Here is a 20,112-nt window from a genome sequence, read left to right on the forward strand (position 1 = left end):
AATGCTGAAACTAGTTGTTCAGTAGACTAACTGCTTTTATTCTCGTGATGAGAGCAGTAAATTACAGTATAGTTGATTGTTTTTTCGGACAGTACTAAGTGAATTTCAACACTCACTCTAAGTTCTTGATCCTCTTTTATTGGGATAAACAATCACCTAGAAAGATGCGCAAGATCTAGATGCTCTCAGGCCAAAGTCCGACGGTCCGGCGGAACGATATGCTTCATCGGGACGATTATAGCTCCCGGTGCCATGCTGCAGTTTCTGTTAGCATTGCCAATGTTGACTGGCGCCACAGTTCGGTGTAGCTCGGTTCTAGCTCAACAGCATAGCCAAGTGCTAAGATTTCGCCTGTGTGCTTCATCCGTCCGGCGGCCAGTTCACACTTCCCTAGTTTTCTACAAACTCGAAACCAACTGGGGTTCGAAAAAGGTGCGCGAACGAAAACTGCAATCACTTCGAAATATCATGGACCCCACACTCGAAGAGATTTTGGCGCCTCTGCGAATCTCCGTTAAGGAACAGGTAATTTGGTAAATCGTTCAGTAAATCAATGATAGATTGACACTTTGCTGTACCGATCTTACACAGTGTCAGCTCCATATGATAACCATAGGAGTGGAGCTTTGCATCAGTTGTCTGTTCGAGACAACATGAACTTCTTCTGCTATGTAGTCTTCGTTACCGGTCTCCCTGTAGTGCACATGGTAGAAACAGATGATTACTCCGTTTCGTTAGCATTGCTTCATGTACTGTGATAGCTAAGTGTCGAAAATGTCTGAAAGTTAATCGCGGTAATTTCCTTATTGTTTCAGCGCGGCGTTTTAAAATATATTTTGTGATGTACATCTATGAGTCTCCACTCATTTTCTTTCCCGGCTGGCCTTTTCTTTGGACGTAATAAGCTAGGCCATTTAATTGGTTTCTATTTATGACCAGCGCATGCTGCTACAGACAAAAGTCTATGTGAATAAGCGCAAATGACTGAACTCGAATGGGTTAAATATTCTAAATGATGCGATAACTTTAAATGGTGCCTGTTTACGGGCTGTTTATTTGTTTGGCTGAAGTTTATATTGCTGCCATTTGATACGAACTTGAACAAAGAGATCCGTAATCGCAGCCACGTCATTACTTAACACCATTATGCATAATACTTTTTCGAACCATTTTCTGGCTATAAGCCAATAATGTTGGCAGATAATAGGCATCTTGGCCAGACTTGATTCCTAGTATTCAAAAGTGAACAGCGGTAATAAGATCGTATTAAGGAATCAGCTGATCATGTACTTTCAGGCCGCACCTTGATGATATGCAGGCTAGGCTGACAAATGCCGGGTGGGGACTTCTGTTTACTTTTTGTATCTTCACAGTACTTAACTGTAACTTCAAGCTGTAACTTGTAAGGGTAAAACGAAATTAAATAAATGGATTTGTGTAACTCATGCTAACTGTTTCTGTGCTCAAGTTTGGAAGGCACGGGTTTCTAAAAAAAGACGAATAGGAAAAAAATTGGGTCGTTTGAAATCGAAGTATATTATTTTAATAAAGGTATGTGTTTAAGTTGAAACCAAGTATAGAAAAATCAAACCACAACACACGTTCATGGCGATGCTTCACGAGATAACTGACGACATAAGTAAAAAAAAAAACCGATTAGACCCTTATTTGAAAAACTAAGTATAATTTCTAATTATAACAAAAATCTGTACTGCCGGCCTCGATCGTACATTTATGGATTGGTACCTAATGCGTTTATGGGTTAGTCTGTGTGAAAGACATTGTCTGCGAAGGTCAACTATATGTTTTCGTATTTTACATACATACAGTAATGCAGGGTTACTAGTTAGCAGCCTAATGGTCTAACGTAGCTCGTAATACTTCAAAAGAGATTAAAAAAAAAAACTGTTGTTTGATATGATTATTGGAAGATTTTTAAAATTGTGACGAAGTTACTCTTGTAATATATCTGTATATTGTAGTTGAATCCAATTATATTTATAATGCCTTATAACGCTCTTGGGCACAAAGAAGCTTAGTATGGTGTAAGCGACACATGTTATGCTAGTGTAGACATGGGGTGTTTATTGACACTGATCAGCTAAATGCTTTATACCAAATATTTGTTATTATGTAAACAAAGGATTCTATTAACGCGGATATCCTTTCATTCGACCAGTGCTCTCCATTGTTTAACGTTGACAATAAGCTGTCCGACCTTTGCAGGGTGATCTCGTTCGGAAGCTGAAAGAAACAAGCGCTCCGGAATTGGATATCAAAAAGGCCATTGCGGAACTGAAAGCTCGGAAGAAAGTTTTAGAGGATAAAGAACTCTCGCTGTGTCCTGCTGATGCGATGTTCGACCGCACGCGCATGGAGGACCTTCTCAAAAGGCGCTTTTTTTACGACCAGTCGTTCGCTATCTATGGAGGTACATTTAACCTTATTGGGCATATTATTTTCGTATAGTAGGACTTAAATTATGAAAGTCACATATTTTTACGCTGTTTACTACATAGCTTACGGGCTAAGTCGTTTCAAAGACGATTTATAGTTATTCATTTAGGTTCTGAGAAACATCATTAATATTAGTAACAAAAGCTCTTAGCTCTACTGTCACTAGCTAGTACTGCTCGAATGGTGAGTGATCTTTAGTTTCTTTTATCACTGTTATTCATTTTTCCTCATTAGGTATTACTGGACAATTCGACTTCGGGCCGATGGGCTGTGCAACCAAGACTAACTTCCTACAGGCTTGGAGGCGCCATTTTGTCCTTGAGGAGGGTATGCTGGAGGTTGACTGTACTATACTCACACCCGAGCCTGTTCTGAAAGCTTCCGGCCATGTAGACCGATTTGCTGACCTTATGGTTAAGGACGTAAAGAACGGAGAGTGTTTTCGACTTGATCATCTCATCAAGGCTCACTTAGAAAAGTTATCGACCGATAAGAAGACCTCTGCCGAACAGAGAGCAGAGTATGAAGACATCATTATCAAGCTAGACGGAATGAAAAAGGATGAGATGAACGCTGTCCTTCGTAGATTTAACATGAAGTCACCTATTACCGGAAACGATCTAACGGATGCCATAGAATTTAATCTAATGTTTAGTACGCAAATTGGCCCCTCTGGTCTCATCAAGGGTTTTCTTCGACCAGAAACTGCTCAGGGTGGGTTTTCTGCTTTTGCAATTAATTAGAACTACTTACTTGTATTTAACTATTTGAAATACTGCTGGCCCATGACGACTTAGGATGAAAGAATAAATCTACTCAAGACATCAGTACGCGCATGAAGTTATAAAAGACGAAACGAAAATCGATCATTGTGCCGTAACACTTCCGAACTTGTTGGTCATTAATATACAAATGCATGCAAATCTTGGCCTTACCATGCTTGCTATTTTAAGTAATAATTTACTTGATTCGCAGGTATCTTCGTGAATTTTAAGCGATTGCTTGAATTTAACCAAGGCAAATTGCCGTTCGCTGCCGCGCAGGTCGGCTCGGCGTTTCGAAATGAGATTTCACCTAGGTCAGGTCTGATCCGTGTTCGTGAGTTTCAGATGGCTGAGATTGAGCATTTCACGGACCCCACTGACAAGGCCCATCCAAAGTTTGTGAGTGTCAAAGACCTGGAGCTCGTTCTCTATGCGGCCTGTGATCAAATGGACGGTTAGTGTTTTACTGCTAGCAACTCATTCAGCTTTTTTAAACATGGCTCCTAGCCTTGCTAACCAGATCTATCAAAATATATAAGAACACAGAATTATAATTTATATTATTTTAGAGTTGTTTGAATTTTTTAGGTTAAAAAATGAAGGCGTGTTGTCTAAAATAACTGTAACAATGATTTTTTCTCCATTACAGGCAAGGCTGCGCAGCCTGTTCGATTAGGTGACGCTGTGGCGAAAAAGTTGATTGCGAACGAAACTCTGGCCTATTTTCTAGGCCGTATTCATCTATTTCTCGTCAAAGTGGGAATCGATCCTGCACGGCTCAGATTCCGTCAGCATATGGCGAACGAGATGGCCCATTACGCCTGTGACTGTTGGGATGCCGAAATCAAAACTTCATACGGCTGGGTGGAGTGCGTGGGGTGCGCTGATCGGTCATGCTTCGACCTTCAGCAACATAGCAAAGCAACAAATGTGCGTTTAGTGTCAGAGAAACTGCTACCCACGCCAAAGACCGTTGATTTAATCGAAGTGCTTCCACAGAAGGCCGTCCTAGGCAAGGAATTCAAGAAAGAGGCTAAGGCTATCATGGATACTTTGGCAACATTGCCAGAGTCACAGATCGCCGACATTGAGAAGGCGTTTGAAAACGGTGGTACGTTCTCGCTTACATACGCATCTGGTAAACAGGTCGAACTAAGGAAAGACATGATACAAGTTAAACGTGGCAAAAAGACGGTTCACGTCGAAGAGGTGATACCAGCTGTAATCGAGCCCTCATTTGGGATTGGGCGAATCCTATACTCACTTTTTGAGCACAATTTCCGAATACGTGAGGGTGACGAGCAGCGAACATTCTTATCGTTACCACCAATTGTCGCTCCCCTAAAATGCTCCGTTCTTCCGTTGTCGGGAAATGCTGAGTTCGCTCCTTTAGTGTCACGCCTGTCGGATGATTTACGGCTCTGTGACATCTCTCACAAGGTAGATGACAGCGGAGGCTCCATTGGCAAAAGGTTAGAAAATCAATGATGGTTTTACGATGCTAGCGCGATGATGTGATTTCGTAGAGCAATTTGATAGAACATAGAGCTCGTTCATCATACCATGAGAAATGAGTTTGTGTTAGCAGCAAGCTTAAAACGTGGTACAACATACACATAAGCAAAAACAAACCTTTTTAGATTTAAAGCTTTTTAGATATTCTATGTTTATTTAATAACGAATTCTCATTTCTGCAAATAGAAGGTTGTTACGGTCATGTGAGAGAGACGTACAAGCCCAAACATATGTACCCAGACATATGAAGATGCAACAATTTAAATTAGTCTCGTGTATTAAACATCCTTTCAGGTACGCCCGTACCGACGAAATCGCGATTCCGTTCGGCATTACCGTCGATTTTGATTCACTGAAAGAGCCCCATACAGTGACGTTACGGGAAAGGGATTCCATGCAGCAGGTGCGGTGCCCTATCGATGGAGTTGCTAAACTTGTCAGGGACCTTAGCCTCGGCAAGAAAACATGGACAGCTGATGTCGTGCCGAACTATCCAAAGTTCGAACAACAGGAGACCACTTTGGCCCCCCAGTGTTAACTAACGAAACAGCTCCAGGAAGCTTTAGTGAAATGCTTACGATGATTTTGCAAAACTTGCGCTTCGCTTCATTCATACACCACGAGAAGTATTAACTTAGACTATTGTCCCAGTTAAGTTCAAATATGGTGCAAACTCTAAGGATTTCGATGATTCAGTTCAGAGGGCGGGGTCGTACGCTTGATTCTGAATAGCTGAATCTAAAGGTTTGGGTGCACTACACTGGATCTGATTAAGCTAAGCACTTACATAATTCATTACTTCTCTACTTACAAAGAGGTGCTATGCTGTGGACGGAAGCTTGACAAGTATTTAGGGAACGGTTTGATGAATGGATATCATGGAAATGAATGAAACTACATACATATGTAAACTGATATTAGCGCGACAAGGTCGCTATCGCCGCCAGTTCAGACGCCGGACAATGCATCGATTGTGCGAAAACTTATCGAGAAAGCTTATTCTGGTTGTGGTGTCAGAGTGACTGTAACCTCTCTAAGTTACAATCGCTCTGTAACTTTTGTCATGGCTTTTTCTTTGCTGCTACAACAGGAATTATATCCGACGCGTCTGCGAGTGGTAAAAAGGAGAACCTGTGTAACAAACAGTACAAATGGCAGATGAATGAACCAAAAAAATAGATGTATCGAAAGCTTTCCGTGAACGCCGTTAAATTACACTTAAAGTAAATAAAAAAAAAAGTAGAAGTTGCAGACTAACATTACAAAACTGCTCGTGATTTTTTCAAGCATATTTATATTTGGAAAACTGATTAAGTGATGTTTGCATTGATTAATAAACATTTACTTGTAGTTCGAAAGTTAACGTAAGCTTCGAAATTAAGGTAAATTAGCAAGACGTCTTGTTTCAACTTGTATCTGTTCAGGTGAATGTTTGTCCATGTGCACTTACCACAACAGACAGAGGGGTGTGAATATTATACATTTGTGATTGATTACTACATGAACTATCATAATATAGCATGAAGTTTTTTCCATTCCTTTTTTTTGCGTAAATCACGATTATTTGCAGTGTATTTTGCGTCCAAGGGTTTTTACCGTACATTGTTTACGAATGTATTTTCGCTTGGGCTCAGGCAGCATGTTCGATCAGCAGCCTTGGGGCGTCAAGTAGCATACATCGATTTACGTGAGTGGGTAGCTGTTGTTGATCTGGGTTGTAATAAGTGCTAATTCCACATTAGCATTAAAAGCGCCTAAGATTAAGTTTGGTGGGCACAACATTCATTAGATAAAACAAACATTACTAATATATTTTCGATTCTCAATCAATAGGATACGATAAGTTAACACCGCACTTCGATGAATGTTGCGTGTCGTCGTTTACTCACAGCAGGTGGCCAGTTTATTGCAGAGTATCGAAAGCAAATAGGTTTGTATACGTTTAGCTGTAAGATCAAAATCAGATGAGACGCATTTGCATTCAATCTTAGTTGACTTTTGTTTGACGCACATAAAAATGACACTTACAAATGATGACCCTATCATATTCTAGTTTCGGCGTTATCTTCTTTTTTTCATTATCCCTGTTAGAGGTATATGTATATATCAGGCTAGAGATCTACAAGCCCGTTGCGATAGTGCTGCTATGCTACCTGACACTAAAACTTCTCTCCGTTGCTGGATCTTAAATTCCATTCATATTCGCGACGTTCGCTATATTATTATTATTGGTAACAATAATTTCATAGTAAACCACCGAAACCTTCTAAAAATCGAACTAAATAATTATTTACAATTCTAATTACGAGGTTCTAGTGAAGGTATGACGTAATCTTGTTATTGACCTATTCATTTTGTTATCAACGATATTTAGATAGCATCTTATAGGCCACGCAGCTGATTCAAATCGTGTGCTCGTTGTCTAAATAACAAAATCTACCAGAAACAGAAGAAGTTCTCAGGTTTGTCCTCTTAGAATTTTCAATATGAACCAATATCTTCTGTATAACTCAATATTTATCGTTCGAATTTGTTAGAAATTAATTAGAAAACAGAATTTATCAAGAAGTATGTCTTATAGTACATTGATAGATAAGCCTAAGATAGATAAAGCAGATAAGACTAACGTCTTATCTAATGTACTACACATGCATTTTAGGTGTTCTTGTTCCTATCACTTTGAGACCTAGAGCCAATAGAAACTAGTAAGTGAATTCATAAGTTATTTATTGGAGTCAAATCCCCACTCTTTCAACAATGTCTAATCTAAACGAACGAGACACATTTTGTGTTTACGCGATGTTAAACGCTATAGAAGCACACCTCTCAATAGTTCATTCAAGAGCTGTCTGATCCATATGATTTTATATAAACGGGCTAACCAAAAAGTCAACACTAGCACAATTTTGTTTTTGAGTTTTCATTTTGTGAGTGTTTCAATGGAGACCTCTGTCCTCTGAGCCCGGATTGTGACCGATTCATTGCTTTCTCTTCGCCATGTCAGAAACGACCTGTATTGAGACGAAAACAGCTTTTATTGTGGGTCGTAAGTCAATCCGTACGGACCGTATTTGAGAGTTCCGGATTCTGACTGCTTCAGACATTCATCTGGAATTTGATCACCGTTCGAGTGAAAGGCGTCTGGACTCATTAAATACACTTGAGGAATCACTGCAGGTCGTGCTATTGGCAGGTAATCTATTCCACACGAATGGGCCACCCAAAGGGGTACTGAAGGAGGCAATGAAACTTCTACGAAAATATTGCTTTGGCTATAGAGAGATCGATTTCGAGCTCACATCAGATCAAAGCAAAAACTTTGCTGATTCGGATATTCCTCTCGTCAATTACGAAGACCCAAACGTTAATGTGAGTTTGCCAGTTTTTCCGATCCATGGCAGTCATGACGGTCCCGTATCATTCTATCGAGAAAGCGTTGCAAAATTCTTGTCCACGGCTGGACTCATTAATTACTTCGGTCATATAGGCAAACGAAATATAATCGAACTTGAACCGCTACTGTTTAAAAAAAATCGACTAAGGTTGTTGTCTGTGGTCTAGGATCGATGAGAGATGACCGTCTAAGTATTCTATTCTGTAAAAATCGCGTTCGGTTTCATTGGCCGGAAGATTCTAAACGGTGGTTTGAAATTCTGGTTTTGCATCAAAATAGAGTAAAACATTGGAAGGGAGATTACATATCAGAAAGCTTTCAGCCTGCTGAACTCGACCTGGTCGTGTGGGAACACGAAAGGGAGTGTTTCACGGATACTCAATTTAATGGACGATTTCATGTAATACAGTCTGGAAGCACTGTGGCGACGACATCCCATTACAGCGAACTGGCTAATAAATACGTCGGAAAACCTCGCGCAGAGTCTAAGGGAGACAATAAGAAGATCAACTGTTTCGAGCCAGTTCTTCTGTCCACGGTGCGTCAACTGTTCGTGAAGGATATTGTGCTGCCTCAGATGTTACCGGAAAACGACCAGATACGGGACCAGTTGGTCAGATTTGTTGAACAGCATATCGAGAATATAATTAAAAAGGCTACTGGGATGGGAAGGGGTCACTTGAAGCAGCCCCTTAAACTTCTAATTAGGCTCCGCGTGTATTACGGTCCTGACCACGAAACATTTTGCATTAAAGACAAAGTCGCAAACTCTGGTGACTGCCTCCAATTTGTGCGCAATAAAATGTTATGGTCTCAACAGATTGGTAAAGACCATATCGATTAGGTAACGTTTAAAGAAGTCCATGGAGAGCAAGCATATACCAACGTCAAAATTGAAGACTACTTTAATTTGTATTTCAAAATCGCACGTGAAGATAAAAACCGATTGCATGTGCTTCACGAAGATGCGTTTGCTCGAGCCATTCAGATGGCAGCCAATGGGGATAGTCGTCCAAAGAATATTGTACACAACCTAAACGCCTTGTCGAGACTACAGGCTTGCAATTGGCTTAACCGAACTGTGGATGAAGCAGCAAATGAGGCGTGCATTATGACGTATTACAGAACGCCAAACCGATCCTCGTAGTTTAGACTTCAATTTACAAACAGTCATTCACGAGCTTGCGAGAACGTCCGATTGCATCAAAGCAGAGTCCCATATTGAAGCCGTGGATGAGTGCCTACGCATGTCGGCATCCACGCGAACCACCTACCACGGACCAATGACCCGATCGGGTGCCAGAAAACGTCAAAGGGCAAAAACTACACATACGACACGAAGACCTACAATTATTGTAGATGAACCTGAATACATAATTATAGAGGACAGCGACGAAGATAACCGATGTTTACAGCCAGCCAAGAAAATTCGCCCTGATAACGAAGAACGTAAAAAGAGTTTTAATGCAACCGTATCCACAGCAACCATTGTTACAGAGGCGGAGAAATCGGTACAGGATGTGAGAAGCGAAAAAACTGAGGATAGCAATGACCTTTTCTACAGCTGTAGTCAGAATACGCAAAATGACAACAACGGCTATCTGACCGCTCGAAGTAATAGCGGTAGCAGTAGGTGTAGCGGCGAGCCTGCGCACGTTTGTAATGAACGCAAACTTGCATTTATTACAAACATGCCAAAGGACCAGCGTTATTCGTCTAATCCTAAATCGATTCTGACGTCAGAAACAGGAAAGACTATGCTTCCTTCTTTTTCATCAACATTAACTGTAACTAGGAAGGCTAAATCATCTGGTGCATGAAAACAAAACAATCAAATACTAACCATTTTAAGAAAATTCTTGATGCTTTGAACATTAATTGGATGACTATTTTTCGAATGTTGCAAGGGAAGCACAAGTTGAATAAAGCTTATTAAATAGTTCGATAGTACTTGTGATGCCAATGATATAAAAACAACGCAGAATGCTGTTGATTGGTCAGTGTCTAGCAAATGGTATGATTATCTAGCCTGTTACTCTTTTAGGTGTCCATTTTACCATGACAATTTATTTTGCGGCACGTTCAAACAAGTACTAAAGTTGCAGTCCTTTACCTTATTCAATGCCGACTGTGTGAACACGCTATGTCCTATGTATGCAATGTACATAGGACTGTAGACAATAAATAAATACATAGAGGTTTTATCACTCTATGGCCAGTCCTGAATATGTCCCATTGGATTTATGTATTACTCGTTCACCTGGGATGCGATTTTCAACTGGGTGGAGTATTTTGATATATAATTCAAATAATCTAAATTGTGCTTCTAACTAGATCCATTAGGACATCATGTTAAAAATTACCGACGATTCGGTAAAGGACGTTTCAAACCCTCCAAAATACATTTTGAGCGCCACCGATACGTTCGATCGTTGTTTGGCCCACAGGGCGTCGAAACCTTTGAATGAACACAGTCTCATGAAATCGATGACTCAGTTAAGGCGCAAATTTGATACATCGTAAAATGTAAAACATTAGCTCTCTATATTTAATTAAAATTGTAAGTATTGCGGGCCTCTGTAAGGATAATTTTTTGGGAAAGGGTTAAATTAAAGGGCGAGAGTAAGTCGGTGTTGTTTACATCTGTGCGCGCGCTCAACCAGTACCAACCACGTTCAAAACCCTTGGGAATTAATAAATCGACACCTGTTAACCAGATGTGAGTGGATATGCTTTCCCTTTGCAGGCAATTAAAATACTTTGCATCCTGTTAACACCACTAGAAAGGTTTCTTCCTCGTCGTACAATTTCATGGCGTTCGGTGTTGGCCCAGTTGTTTTGTAGAAACAGTGATCGAGAACCCTTGCTGTGATTTCGTTGCTGTGGAAACGTAATCTCATCGAAGCATCTGCGCCCACCTGCAGTCGTTGCATGTGAACAAGATTATGAGAAGAAGTTAGCGATATGTCGTCAATAGCTTCATCGTTTACTGCGGATAGTGAGCCGTGTAATGTAAAGGCTTCAGGAGATCCTCGTGAATTTCGAATTCTAATTGCGTCGGACATCCATCTCGGTTACCAGGATCGTTCAAGTGAACGTCGACTCGATTCTCTGAATGCGTTTGAAGAATTACTCAAAATAGGAGTCGAAAAACAAGCGCATTTCGTACTATTTGCTGGCGATTTATTCCACGTCAACGATCCACCAAAGTGGGTGGTCAAAGAATCAATGAGATTGCTACGAAAGTACTGCCTCGGTGACAGAGATATTGATTTTCGGCTTACATCGGATCAAAGCAGAAACTTCGCCGATTCAGACGTTCCTATAGTGAATTACGAAGATCCAAATATTAACGTAAGCCTGCCTGTCTTTACGATTCATGGGAACCATGATGATCCTGTTGGCGTACAGCATGAAAGCGTTGTGAAAATCCTCTCCACCGCTGGACTTCTCAACTATTTTGGCCGAATCAATGACCTTAGCAGTATCGAACTTGAACCATTGTTGTTCGAACGGGCGCGTACTAAGATAGCAGTTTATGGGCTTGGGTCGGTCAGAGACGAACGTTTGAACACACTATTTCGAGAAGGACGAGTTCGCTTTCGCTGGCCGGAAAACTCCGAACGTTGGTTTAAGATTCTGCTAGTGCATCAGAATCGGGTAAAGCGCGGGGCTGGAAACTATTTACCGGAAAGTTTTCTGCCCGCTGAGCTAGACCTAGTCGTGTGGGGTCACGAACACGAGTGCCTTATCAAACAGCAATTTAATGGCCAGTTTCATGTCGTGCAGCCCGGAAGCACCGTGGCTACTTCGTTATGTCCCGGTGAAGTGGCTGCCAAACACGTTGGAATACTCCGTGTGCAGTACAATAAAGCTGACAAGATGGCTAAGTTTGACCTCGAACCCGTTAGGCTCTTGAGCGTACGCCAACTATTCGTCGAAGATGTGTCATTATCGGATATGCCGAAAGGACCTGGCAGTAGACTGGACCGTACTGTCCATTTTCTACAAGATAAGATCGAGGACATCGTTGAGAAAGCGGTGGGTCTACGAACTGGCCATCCGAAACAGCCACTCAAGCCACTAGTCAGATTACGGGTGCTTTACGGGCCCGACCACGAAACCTTTCTGCCGCACTTGGTTGGAAGGCACTTCAAGGACAAAATTGCCAATCCCGGTGAGTGTCTCATCTTCACACGTGACAAAGCTTCATGGAACCGTGAACGTATTACGGGTCAAGTTGATGAGGAAAAATTTATGGACGCCATTGAAGAGCAGAAGAACAGTCATGCTAAAATTGAAGATATGATCAATATGTATCTTAAAAGTACCACTGCAGAAAATACCCGGCTACATGTTGTCCACGAGGACGCCTTTACTAAAGCTATCCAACTCTCCATCGAAAAGGGTAACCCCAAGGATCTCATTCATAAGTTGCTTGATTCATCTAAAAAGCGTCTTCGCCAGCGGCTGGAACGGACAGAGGATGCCGTGGATGAGGTAAGCATGATGCAGTGCATTACCGAATGTAAGCTGGAGAAAAACGATGATCTCGACACCGATGTACGTGCGATTATCAAAGAGTTGGATAGCTTGCCTGGCAACGTTAAGGTCGAGCAGTATATTGACGATACTGAAGAAGACGGAATGCCCCCACCTGCACATGCATCATCAGGCCGCGGCAGAGGTCGAGGTCGAGGACGCGGCAGAGGAACAGCATCTACCCGAGTTGTTAAGGACGAACCTGCCTCTGTTATTGAAAATAGTGACGAGGATGACGATGCCTTTGTGAAGAAAACAAATTTCCAAGGCATAGGGCGTGGCAAGGGACGCGGAGCTGCTTCATCCAGGAAGAAGGAGGAAATTATTGAGGACAGTGATGACGACGAAGACGATTTCAGGAGCTTTATTGATAGCACAAGAAAACGTGGCTGTAGTGATACTAATAATGGGCAGCTTCCGGCGACAAAAAACACTGGTAGGGGTCGACAAGCAACAATAGATAGTTTTACCAGTGCTACATCTTCGAAACGGACACCGAAAAAGCGGGCACCCAGTTTATCTCCAGACGACGATGACGGTGACTTGGGATCCGCAAGTGTAATTTCGTCATCGCTTCCGTCATCTGCGGCTGGTCGTATTACGAGCCAGAGTCGATCGCAGCGTCAGCCAGCGGCGAAAAAAAGTAAAAAACAAGACGTCGTAGATCTATTTGACGGATTCGACTAGATGTGTAACACGCGTACCTAAAAGTAAAAGCCTAAAATCGCCGGGCTGATCTTGAAAATCGGCAAGTATGTATTTATAATTGGTAGCGAGGGAAAATAACGCAATCGTGCGATTCCTCTAAGGGAGGAGGAGAGGACATTAACAATTCTGAACGAAAGTGTCGCTAAAACAATACCATAAAAGCTTTGTACATTATGGTACAGACCTTGCACACTTTTTCGTGGATGTAAATTATACATTTTAGACCTATTTGAGTACCTTTTCAGTAGCTTAACGTTATATGTATTAGTTCGTAACGGACACGTCCGATTGTTAGTGACGTCGTTCAGAGGAAGCTTGACATCAACAATGGCTCAAGAGTGAGGAAATTTTGAATAAAGAATATACGATATGGTCTCCTAGTTACGATAATCTTTTTTACTAACGCTATATACGCACTTATGTCTTGTGACACCACGGAGTTCAATTTAAGTATAACTTGAGATTAGACAGTGCCGCTAACTACTTTAGTATGATGCTGTGATCTCTTCTTCAGCTATCAGGTATAATAAACTAAGTGAGCATAGACTGAGTAAGAGCGACTAAAATACTAACGCTAACAACGTGAGACTCTGATTCTTTGTTTAATAATGACACCACGAGGAATTTACGCATGACTTTCTTTGACAGTGATGATATGAGTACGATGCGATAAGGAGATACGGATTTTATAAATCCGTAAACTTACGTAAAATCAAACAGTTCGAGTGGCTCTTAATAGGAATTTGAAAAGTTCAAGTGTACTAAAGGTATTTTTGTATATGCATATACAAGTAAATTGTTAGACAAATATGCACAGTACAACAAGGTATATTTCTCGTAGACCGTGCATCCTCCTTCTTTCTACCCCTTAACTAGATTGTACTCTCTGACAAAATAAATGATAATTAAATTTTCTATCCATTATCGTTGGAGTAATTGTATGCGCATGTGGAATTAGGGCAATCTACTCTAGAACCTACTCCAAGCATTCACCTATTCTAATTTCCTCTGATCAGTTACTTCTTCTGCAATCGACGCCAGCTATATATAAGCTATAATGACGCTAACTTCATATGATCATTATCACGAGCAATTCTGCATCCCAGGCAGCACAATATTGGTAGATAAAAACAGAAAGAAATCACTGAAAACGGTCACTACCTTGCCAAGCAACGTATTCAACTGGTCAGTGACTTATAATCTATATTTGGGAATTACACCGATTTGGATAGACGACCTGGTCTTCGATTAACACATACATTGCACGGCGTCCAACAGTAACTGGTTTTATGCTATTTACAGCTTTGTAGCTTGGCAATACGACATTTCTTCGTCTAAACCATATACAGCAGATATTTTCTACTTAATACTAATCATCTTGATCTGCTGAAGCCACAGAGATACTGATCGTCCCTGATTCATTGACCGAGGAATTCTGCCCTTGAGGAACCTGAAAAAAAGACAAAACGGACATTCCGAACTGCGTAAAAGGGTAGACACAAGTTTTACGAACTCATTGAAAAAGAAATCTACGCTCAACATGACTCTTCCGTGAACTAGATGTGTAATCAATTAATATCTATAGGATCATGAAGCGCATAGTTCTCCTATATAAACTAAAGGTCTCCATTCACCTTGGTCAACTGAGAGATGTGTCGCAAAGATTTGAGAAGAAGTGGGCGGACGCTGTTAAGCTCCATCATTGTGAGGTGATCCACCTGAATAGCAAAGAAAGGCACGGAACACCGTTACTGACTATCCTAAAATAATACTGAGTCGTCCCATTTTTTGGTTAATTGCATTATCTTACCGAGCTTTACACTATACCAGGTTACAAAAAAACAGATTATTCGGCATTGTTTCACGTTTAATGTAATCGTGGCTGGCCGTATTAGCCTTCCAAGACATTACTAGTTTAGCCTTTGTCAAATGCGTAGCTGTTTGCTTGCCTGGGCATGAACTTGGTCACTTTTGATAAAAACATCTGTAGAAGCGCGCAATTTAGCCAGCCGAATATCCCATAAGTCCTTGACAAGAGTTTGCACCTCTTCAGCCTGTGGTAGGTCCGAGCCTGCCACGTCGACAAGTAAGTGCGTGATCTGGAAGGCATTTTCAGACAACATGTTGGTATTGGCAGACAATATGTAAAATATGACCTGGCTATATTAAAAACCGATTGACTCTGTCCCATGTACGGTTAAATTTAAACTTGCGCGCCATGTTTACACACACACATACACAGACGCACACAGATGTATTCCATAATTTAACAATAAGAAAATAAAAATCTATCAATAGAAAGCTGGCGTTCGATAAAATTGGATAAACTCATTCATAAGTAGCGGCAATAACAGCAGTAATAAAAGTTGCTGGGAGGCAGCTGGTCAAAGCGACGCTTAGCAACAGCAGCGGACGCAATATTTGTAATTTCCATTTATTTTAATAATGAAATAATAATTAAAGGATTAATTAAGAGTAGGGTTTGCGAGAAGATTGAAGGTTTTCTGTTACCTCCCGGTAGTGCTCTGTGGGGATCTTTGTGAACACCTGACTCTCTTTCTCTTCCTGTTTGAGCCGTTCCAGCTCGGCGACATTCATCCAATCCGGAGGAAGAATTCGACATTTATGCTGCTGGCGAAGGTTAAGTGCCGCCCATAACGGCACCGAAATGGGCATACCGGCCATAAAAGGACCCAAATCGCCTATAGCATAATATGCAGTAAACGAAAAAGAATGTGTATTATCAGCAAATAAAATTTACACATATACACATGCCGTGTAGACCCTTCATATTTTCGTGAGACCGATGTCAATATAGAGTAAATTCTAATTGTCGAGAATCAGTCTGTTTGCAACTTGTTTAAATATTATCAGTGCAATACAAGTGTTTTACTAAGATAGCATTTGTATATTTCTAAATATGTTTACGCTTAGTTTCAACAAAGTTGTAAAAACCTACAATAATATGAATGATATATTAACCTCGTACGGTAAAAATGCACAACTTTTTCAAGCTTTTATAACTTTTAAATGAAGACAAATGCACTTCAAATTGTCAATTTTTGGATATAACAAGGGTCCAGAACATGGGATCCCTTCATCTTAAATTTTCTGTATTTCTAGAACAGCGAATTACAGCAGTGAGCACAACAGTTATTTTTAACATTCCTTATTATTGAACCTCTTCCTCAATGTTTCCTCTTGCGCTTTAGTATATAACTTTATTGGCGTTACTACTATTTACTAGTGGCTTGTATGGCATATGGAAACGATCATATGGAATCACTGCGAGTGCTTCTATATCAAAACATTCCTACTAACCAGAGATCAGGTGAATAGCGGGATGGTTAAACTTCGGTACTATTTTCACGTTGTAGCACTCAGCGATAAATTCTACTTCAGTGGTCTCCATCTTTATATGCGTAACGCGTATTTATTTTGTTTATATTACGTTGTTTTAACAGTACCTGGATAAAATGTTCTATGGCGCCAAAAAATTTAAAACCGAAACCACTGGAACCGTGAGGATAATTTTTAATTATCCTCGTTTCTTATGAGTTCTCATCAAAACTAAAAATTACTTTAGTCAAACTCATCAACCAACTGACATGCTTAACCTTATTGTTGAAAAGTGCATCGTTTAAATGAGAATATTCTGAGAAAAAACAACATCATTAATTTCCACCCTCCCCACGAGCGATTCCCTTTCGATAAATGATCAGCAGATCACTTCCTTTTTTGCTGCAGCACTAGCTATGAAGGGATCTAAGAAGCTCGCTGGAGGTATTCAATTTGACAAACTTTAAGTGTTTTATCTATTTTTAGGTGTGATTGCTTGCCGTCATGCATTATCTGCGCCTTTGGGATTTTGTGCGAGTACTTTGTGAGAGCATGTGATCATTTCTATTCGAGCTTTTATGTGTCTATATGGTGTACGGCACGTGGCAAAGGGGTCGTTGCTAGTTAATTACTTTGAAATGGGCGGAGATAATCAACCGTCGAAAAAATCTGGCGACGATTGTGGCCGTTTATAGCCTCCGTGGCGTAACTCTTTCTCTGAAGGTGTTCAAGTAGATAAAGTGTTGGGGAACTGCAGTTGCTAATGTAAATGTGCGAAGTACCTGGTTTGATAACCTATGCCGCTTGTCAGCTTCGAAAACAAAGCATGGCCGCATTGTAAACAATTACTTTAAGTAGATTAATGCTCCTATTATTAAAGCTACGTATGTATCAGTTACATTTCTTTATTACCAGTTCATTGCAGAATTGATGGTATGAAGTGTTATATTTCTAGCGGTGGGAGTAGCTTCTGTTGTGTTTGATTGGTCTGTGACATATTTGCGTACCCCCTAAGACAGACTTGACCGAGCGATTCTTCCAAACAAAAGGGAGGAAGTTAAAATATTACGGAAGTAACAAAATCAGTTTGCCAATATATTTGAAAATACATAGCGTCTGTTAAAGCTCTCGCTGACAGAAGCGTGCTTACATGTCTCGCATGTCGTCGCCTTGTTATGAACTTGTAAGGAATAACTTAATTCAACCCAGTACAAGGCCGCTAGATGTTGCACGTGCTCCTTGAATATGTGTTAGAATTTTAAGTGTTATTTGAAAGCTGCCTTAATATGACGCATTATTTGCATTTCCAGAGAAAGCCGCAAAGGCTCCTGTGGCCAAGACGGAAGAAAAGAAAAATGCCGCAGCCGAAAAAAAGGCAAAGAAGGCCCGAGTAAGTTTAGCTAAAGAATCGTATATAGGTACAAATTCTTGAGTATCTTAAACTGTGTTTATCCACCATGCATTAGGCAATAATTTGTTTAAAATGCAAGAAGAATATCGGACAAGCCGTCCACGAAGAAATGACATTTCCTCTAGATGTACTTATTATTATCGTAACCTACCGAAAAATGTCCATTGCAACCTTACCTAGCGATTTTTGAAACCTACATGGTAGTTAACCATACCGATGATTTCCGCTGTTTTTGGTGCTGCAGGTTAAGGTTATCAAGGGTCCCCGTGGCTCGCACATCCGTAAGGTGCGGACTTCCACCATTTTCCGTCGGCCAAAGACCGTGAAACTTCTGAGGAAGCCGAAGTTCCCTCGCAAGACTGCCACTAAAAAGGTAACGATGGACAAGTTCTCGATCATTAAGCATCCAATCAACACGGAGTCGGCAATGAAGAAAATCGAAGACAATAACACACTGGTGTTCATCGTTCACATCAGGGCCACGAAACACCAGATCAAGACTGCCGTCAAGCAATTGTATGATATCAAAGTATCCAAAGTGAACACTCTCCTGCGACCCGATATGAAGAAAAAGGCGTACGTTCGTTTGACCGCGGATTATGATGCTCTCGATGTTGCCAACAAGATCGGCATTATCTAAACGCTTTATGCACCAATGTGCGTTGTCCTATTTCTGTGCGTCGTTTAAAACCTGTACGCTAAACTAAGAAAAATAAAGGTCTGCACTTAAGGCAAAAATGAATATGGTTCGTCTTTTAGATAGAGATATATTAAACATTTTGTAGAGAGTGTAAATACTATATCTTAACAGTGGTATGATGTGTGAATAAATATTTATGTGAATTAGTGGGTAATGACATCAGGAAAGTGGTGTAGTTACTTTGGTTGGCGGCTTGAAAAGAAACGTTCGAATTAAAAACCAGGGCGTTCATATACCATGACATGGCTTTCAAGCAATATAGTTATCTTTAATTGTGTGAGTTCCTAGCTGCGAAAACGGTGTGGTTTTCCGTAGTCGTCACGTATTAAACAGATCAAACTTCACCATTCTGGTAAGGCAATTGTTATAGAACCTCGATGTATTGCAAATGTGTGGGCAATATAAAATGTTGTTGAAAGATGTTGAATTAGCGTGAAACTAAAATTATGAAATGACACACAATGAGTTTTTACTGATGATATGCTAATATAGTTAGTTTAAAAATGCAATAGGAGCAGTTAAGAAATCTTTCAACTCTATGCCAGACGTATTAGCTTTTCTGTGGCTGCAGCTCAGAATACTTGGGATGCATCATGCCCATACGCCTTCTTTTATAATATGACGCCATTATTTGTATTTCAGATACAACGATAATTGGCGAGCTAGTTAGTGGCCCTCGATTTTCTCATATTCCATCTTTATATTGTATACAGCCGTAATGTCTTGCTAATGGACAAACGGTTTTAATGAACCTGTTATTAGTGGAGAACCTCATCTGCTGCGCTAATTTTAAGAATTAATAGTATATTTGCTGGGCTTGAGCGAGCCATTCTCAAAACTAGGTTTCTCGACTGAAGTTCTATGGACAAAATATAGGGTTGCAAAGAATAGCTTTACTTAAAAAAAATAATTTCAACGATAATGATTGGTGTAGTTTATAGACAATTGATATTAAAATTACAATCTGGAGATATATAACATGTATTTGTTATTATTATGAAATTCGAAACGTAGTTTGGACATTTTGTAAAGTACTCTACTTTGCAATCGTTCAAAATTACGGCGCAGTGCAATCGCATTGTTTCAAATTAAGTTTACATCACTTGCTGTAACTTACTACTTACACTTTATACATACATATATATGTATATATATATACTGTTAGCACCAGTAACAACTGACGTGTCCTCGTGGCCTAATGGATAAGGCGTCTGACTTCGAATCAGAAGATTGCAGGTTCGAGTCCTGCCGAGGACGTGTATTCGTTTTTGTATTTCAACGA

The 20,112-nt window shown here is 40.4% G+C and overlaps 4 protein-coding genes and 1 non-coding gene across 6 annotated transcripts; 4 read left to right on the plus strand and 1 right to left on the minus strand.

Moving 5' to 3' along the window:
• Nucleotides 1-188: 188 nt before the first annotated feature.
• On the plus strand, nucleotides 189-6,003 carry GlyRS (glycine--tRNA ligase). Of its 2 annotated transcripts, none has more exons than XM_022812306.2 (6): nucleotides 189-525; nucleotides 2,227-2,431; nucleotides 2,692-3,171; nucleotides 3,433-3,675; nucleotides 3,871-4,693; nucleotides 5,031-6,003. In XM_022812306.2, exons 1-6 carry the CDS (start codon nucleotides 253-255, stop codon nucleotides 5,272-5,274), a joined length of 2,268 nt encoding a protein of 755 aa, XP_022668041.1. In that variant the 5' UTR covers nucleotides 189-252; the 3' UTR covers nucleotides 5,275-6,003. The 2 variants fall into 2 exon arrangements, with proteins under 2 accessions (XP_022668041.1, XP_086849539.1); XM_086993413.1 differs by lacking the exon at nucleotides 189-525 and adding an exon at nucleotides 677-794.
• Nucleotides 6,004-10,763: 4,760 nt separating this feature from the next.
• Nucleotides 10,764-13,760, plus strand: mre11 (double strand break repair nuclease mre11). Its single transcript, XM_022811848.2, has one exon. The coding sequence runs from the start codon at nucleotides 11,095-11,097 to the stop codon at nucleotides 13,357-13,359; it is 2,265 nt and encodes a 754-aa protein (XP_022667583.1). The 5' UTR covers nucleotides 10,764-11,094; the 3' UTR covers nucleotides 13,360-13,760.
• Nucleotides 13,761-14,001: 241 nt separating this feature from the next.
• Nucleotides 14,002-16,863, minus strand: Psf2 (DNA replication complex GINS protein PSF2-like protein). The gene is made up of 5 exons (XM_022811851.2): nucleotides 16,702-16,863; nucleotides 15,892-16,082; nucleotides 15,330-15,479; nucleotides 15,015-15,098; nucleotides 14,002-14,830 (listed from the first exon to the last, which is right to left on the minus strand). Exons 1-5 carry the CDS (start codon nucleotides 16,790-16,792, stop codon nucleotides 14,750-14,752), a joined length of 597 nt encoding a protein of 198 aa, XP_022667586.1. The 5' UTR covers nucleotides 16,793-16,863; the 3' UTR covers nucleotides 14,002-14,749.
• A 193-nt stretch (nucleotides 16,864-17,056) lies between these two features.
• On the plus strand, nucleotides 17,057-18,872 carry RpL23A (ribosomal protein L23A). The gene is made up of 3 exons (XM_022811852.2): nucleotides 17,057-17,163; nucleotides 18,030-18,109; nucleotides 18,375-18,872. Exons 1-3 carry the CDS (start codon nucleotides 17,136-17,138, stop codon nucleotides 18,768-18,770), a joined length of 504 nt encoding a protein of 167 aa, XP_022667587.1. The 5' UTR covers nucleotides 17,057-17,135; the 3' UTR covers nucleotides 18,771-18,872.
• Nucleotides 18,873-20,014: 1,142 nt separating this feature from the next.
• On the plus strand, nucleotides 20,015-20,087 carry TRNAR-UCG (transfer RNA arginine (anticodon UCG)). Its single transcript has one exon. It is a non-coding gene; the product is annotated as a tRNA-Arg (tRNA).
• The last annotated feature ends 25 nt before the right edge of the window (nucleotides 20,088-20,112 follow it).

This window comes from Varroa destructor, unplaced genomic scaffold, assembly GCF_002443255.2.
Source record: "Varroa destructor unplaced genomic scaffold, Vdes_3.0 BEIS01000006.1, whole genome shotgun sequence".
Taxonomy (NCBI): domain Eukaryota; kingdom Metazoa; phylum Arthropoda; class Arachnida; order Mesostigmata; family Varroidae; genus Varroa; species Varroa destructor.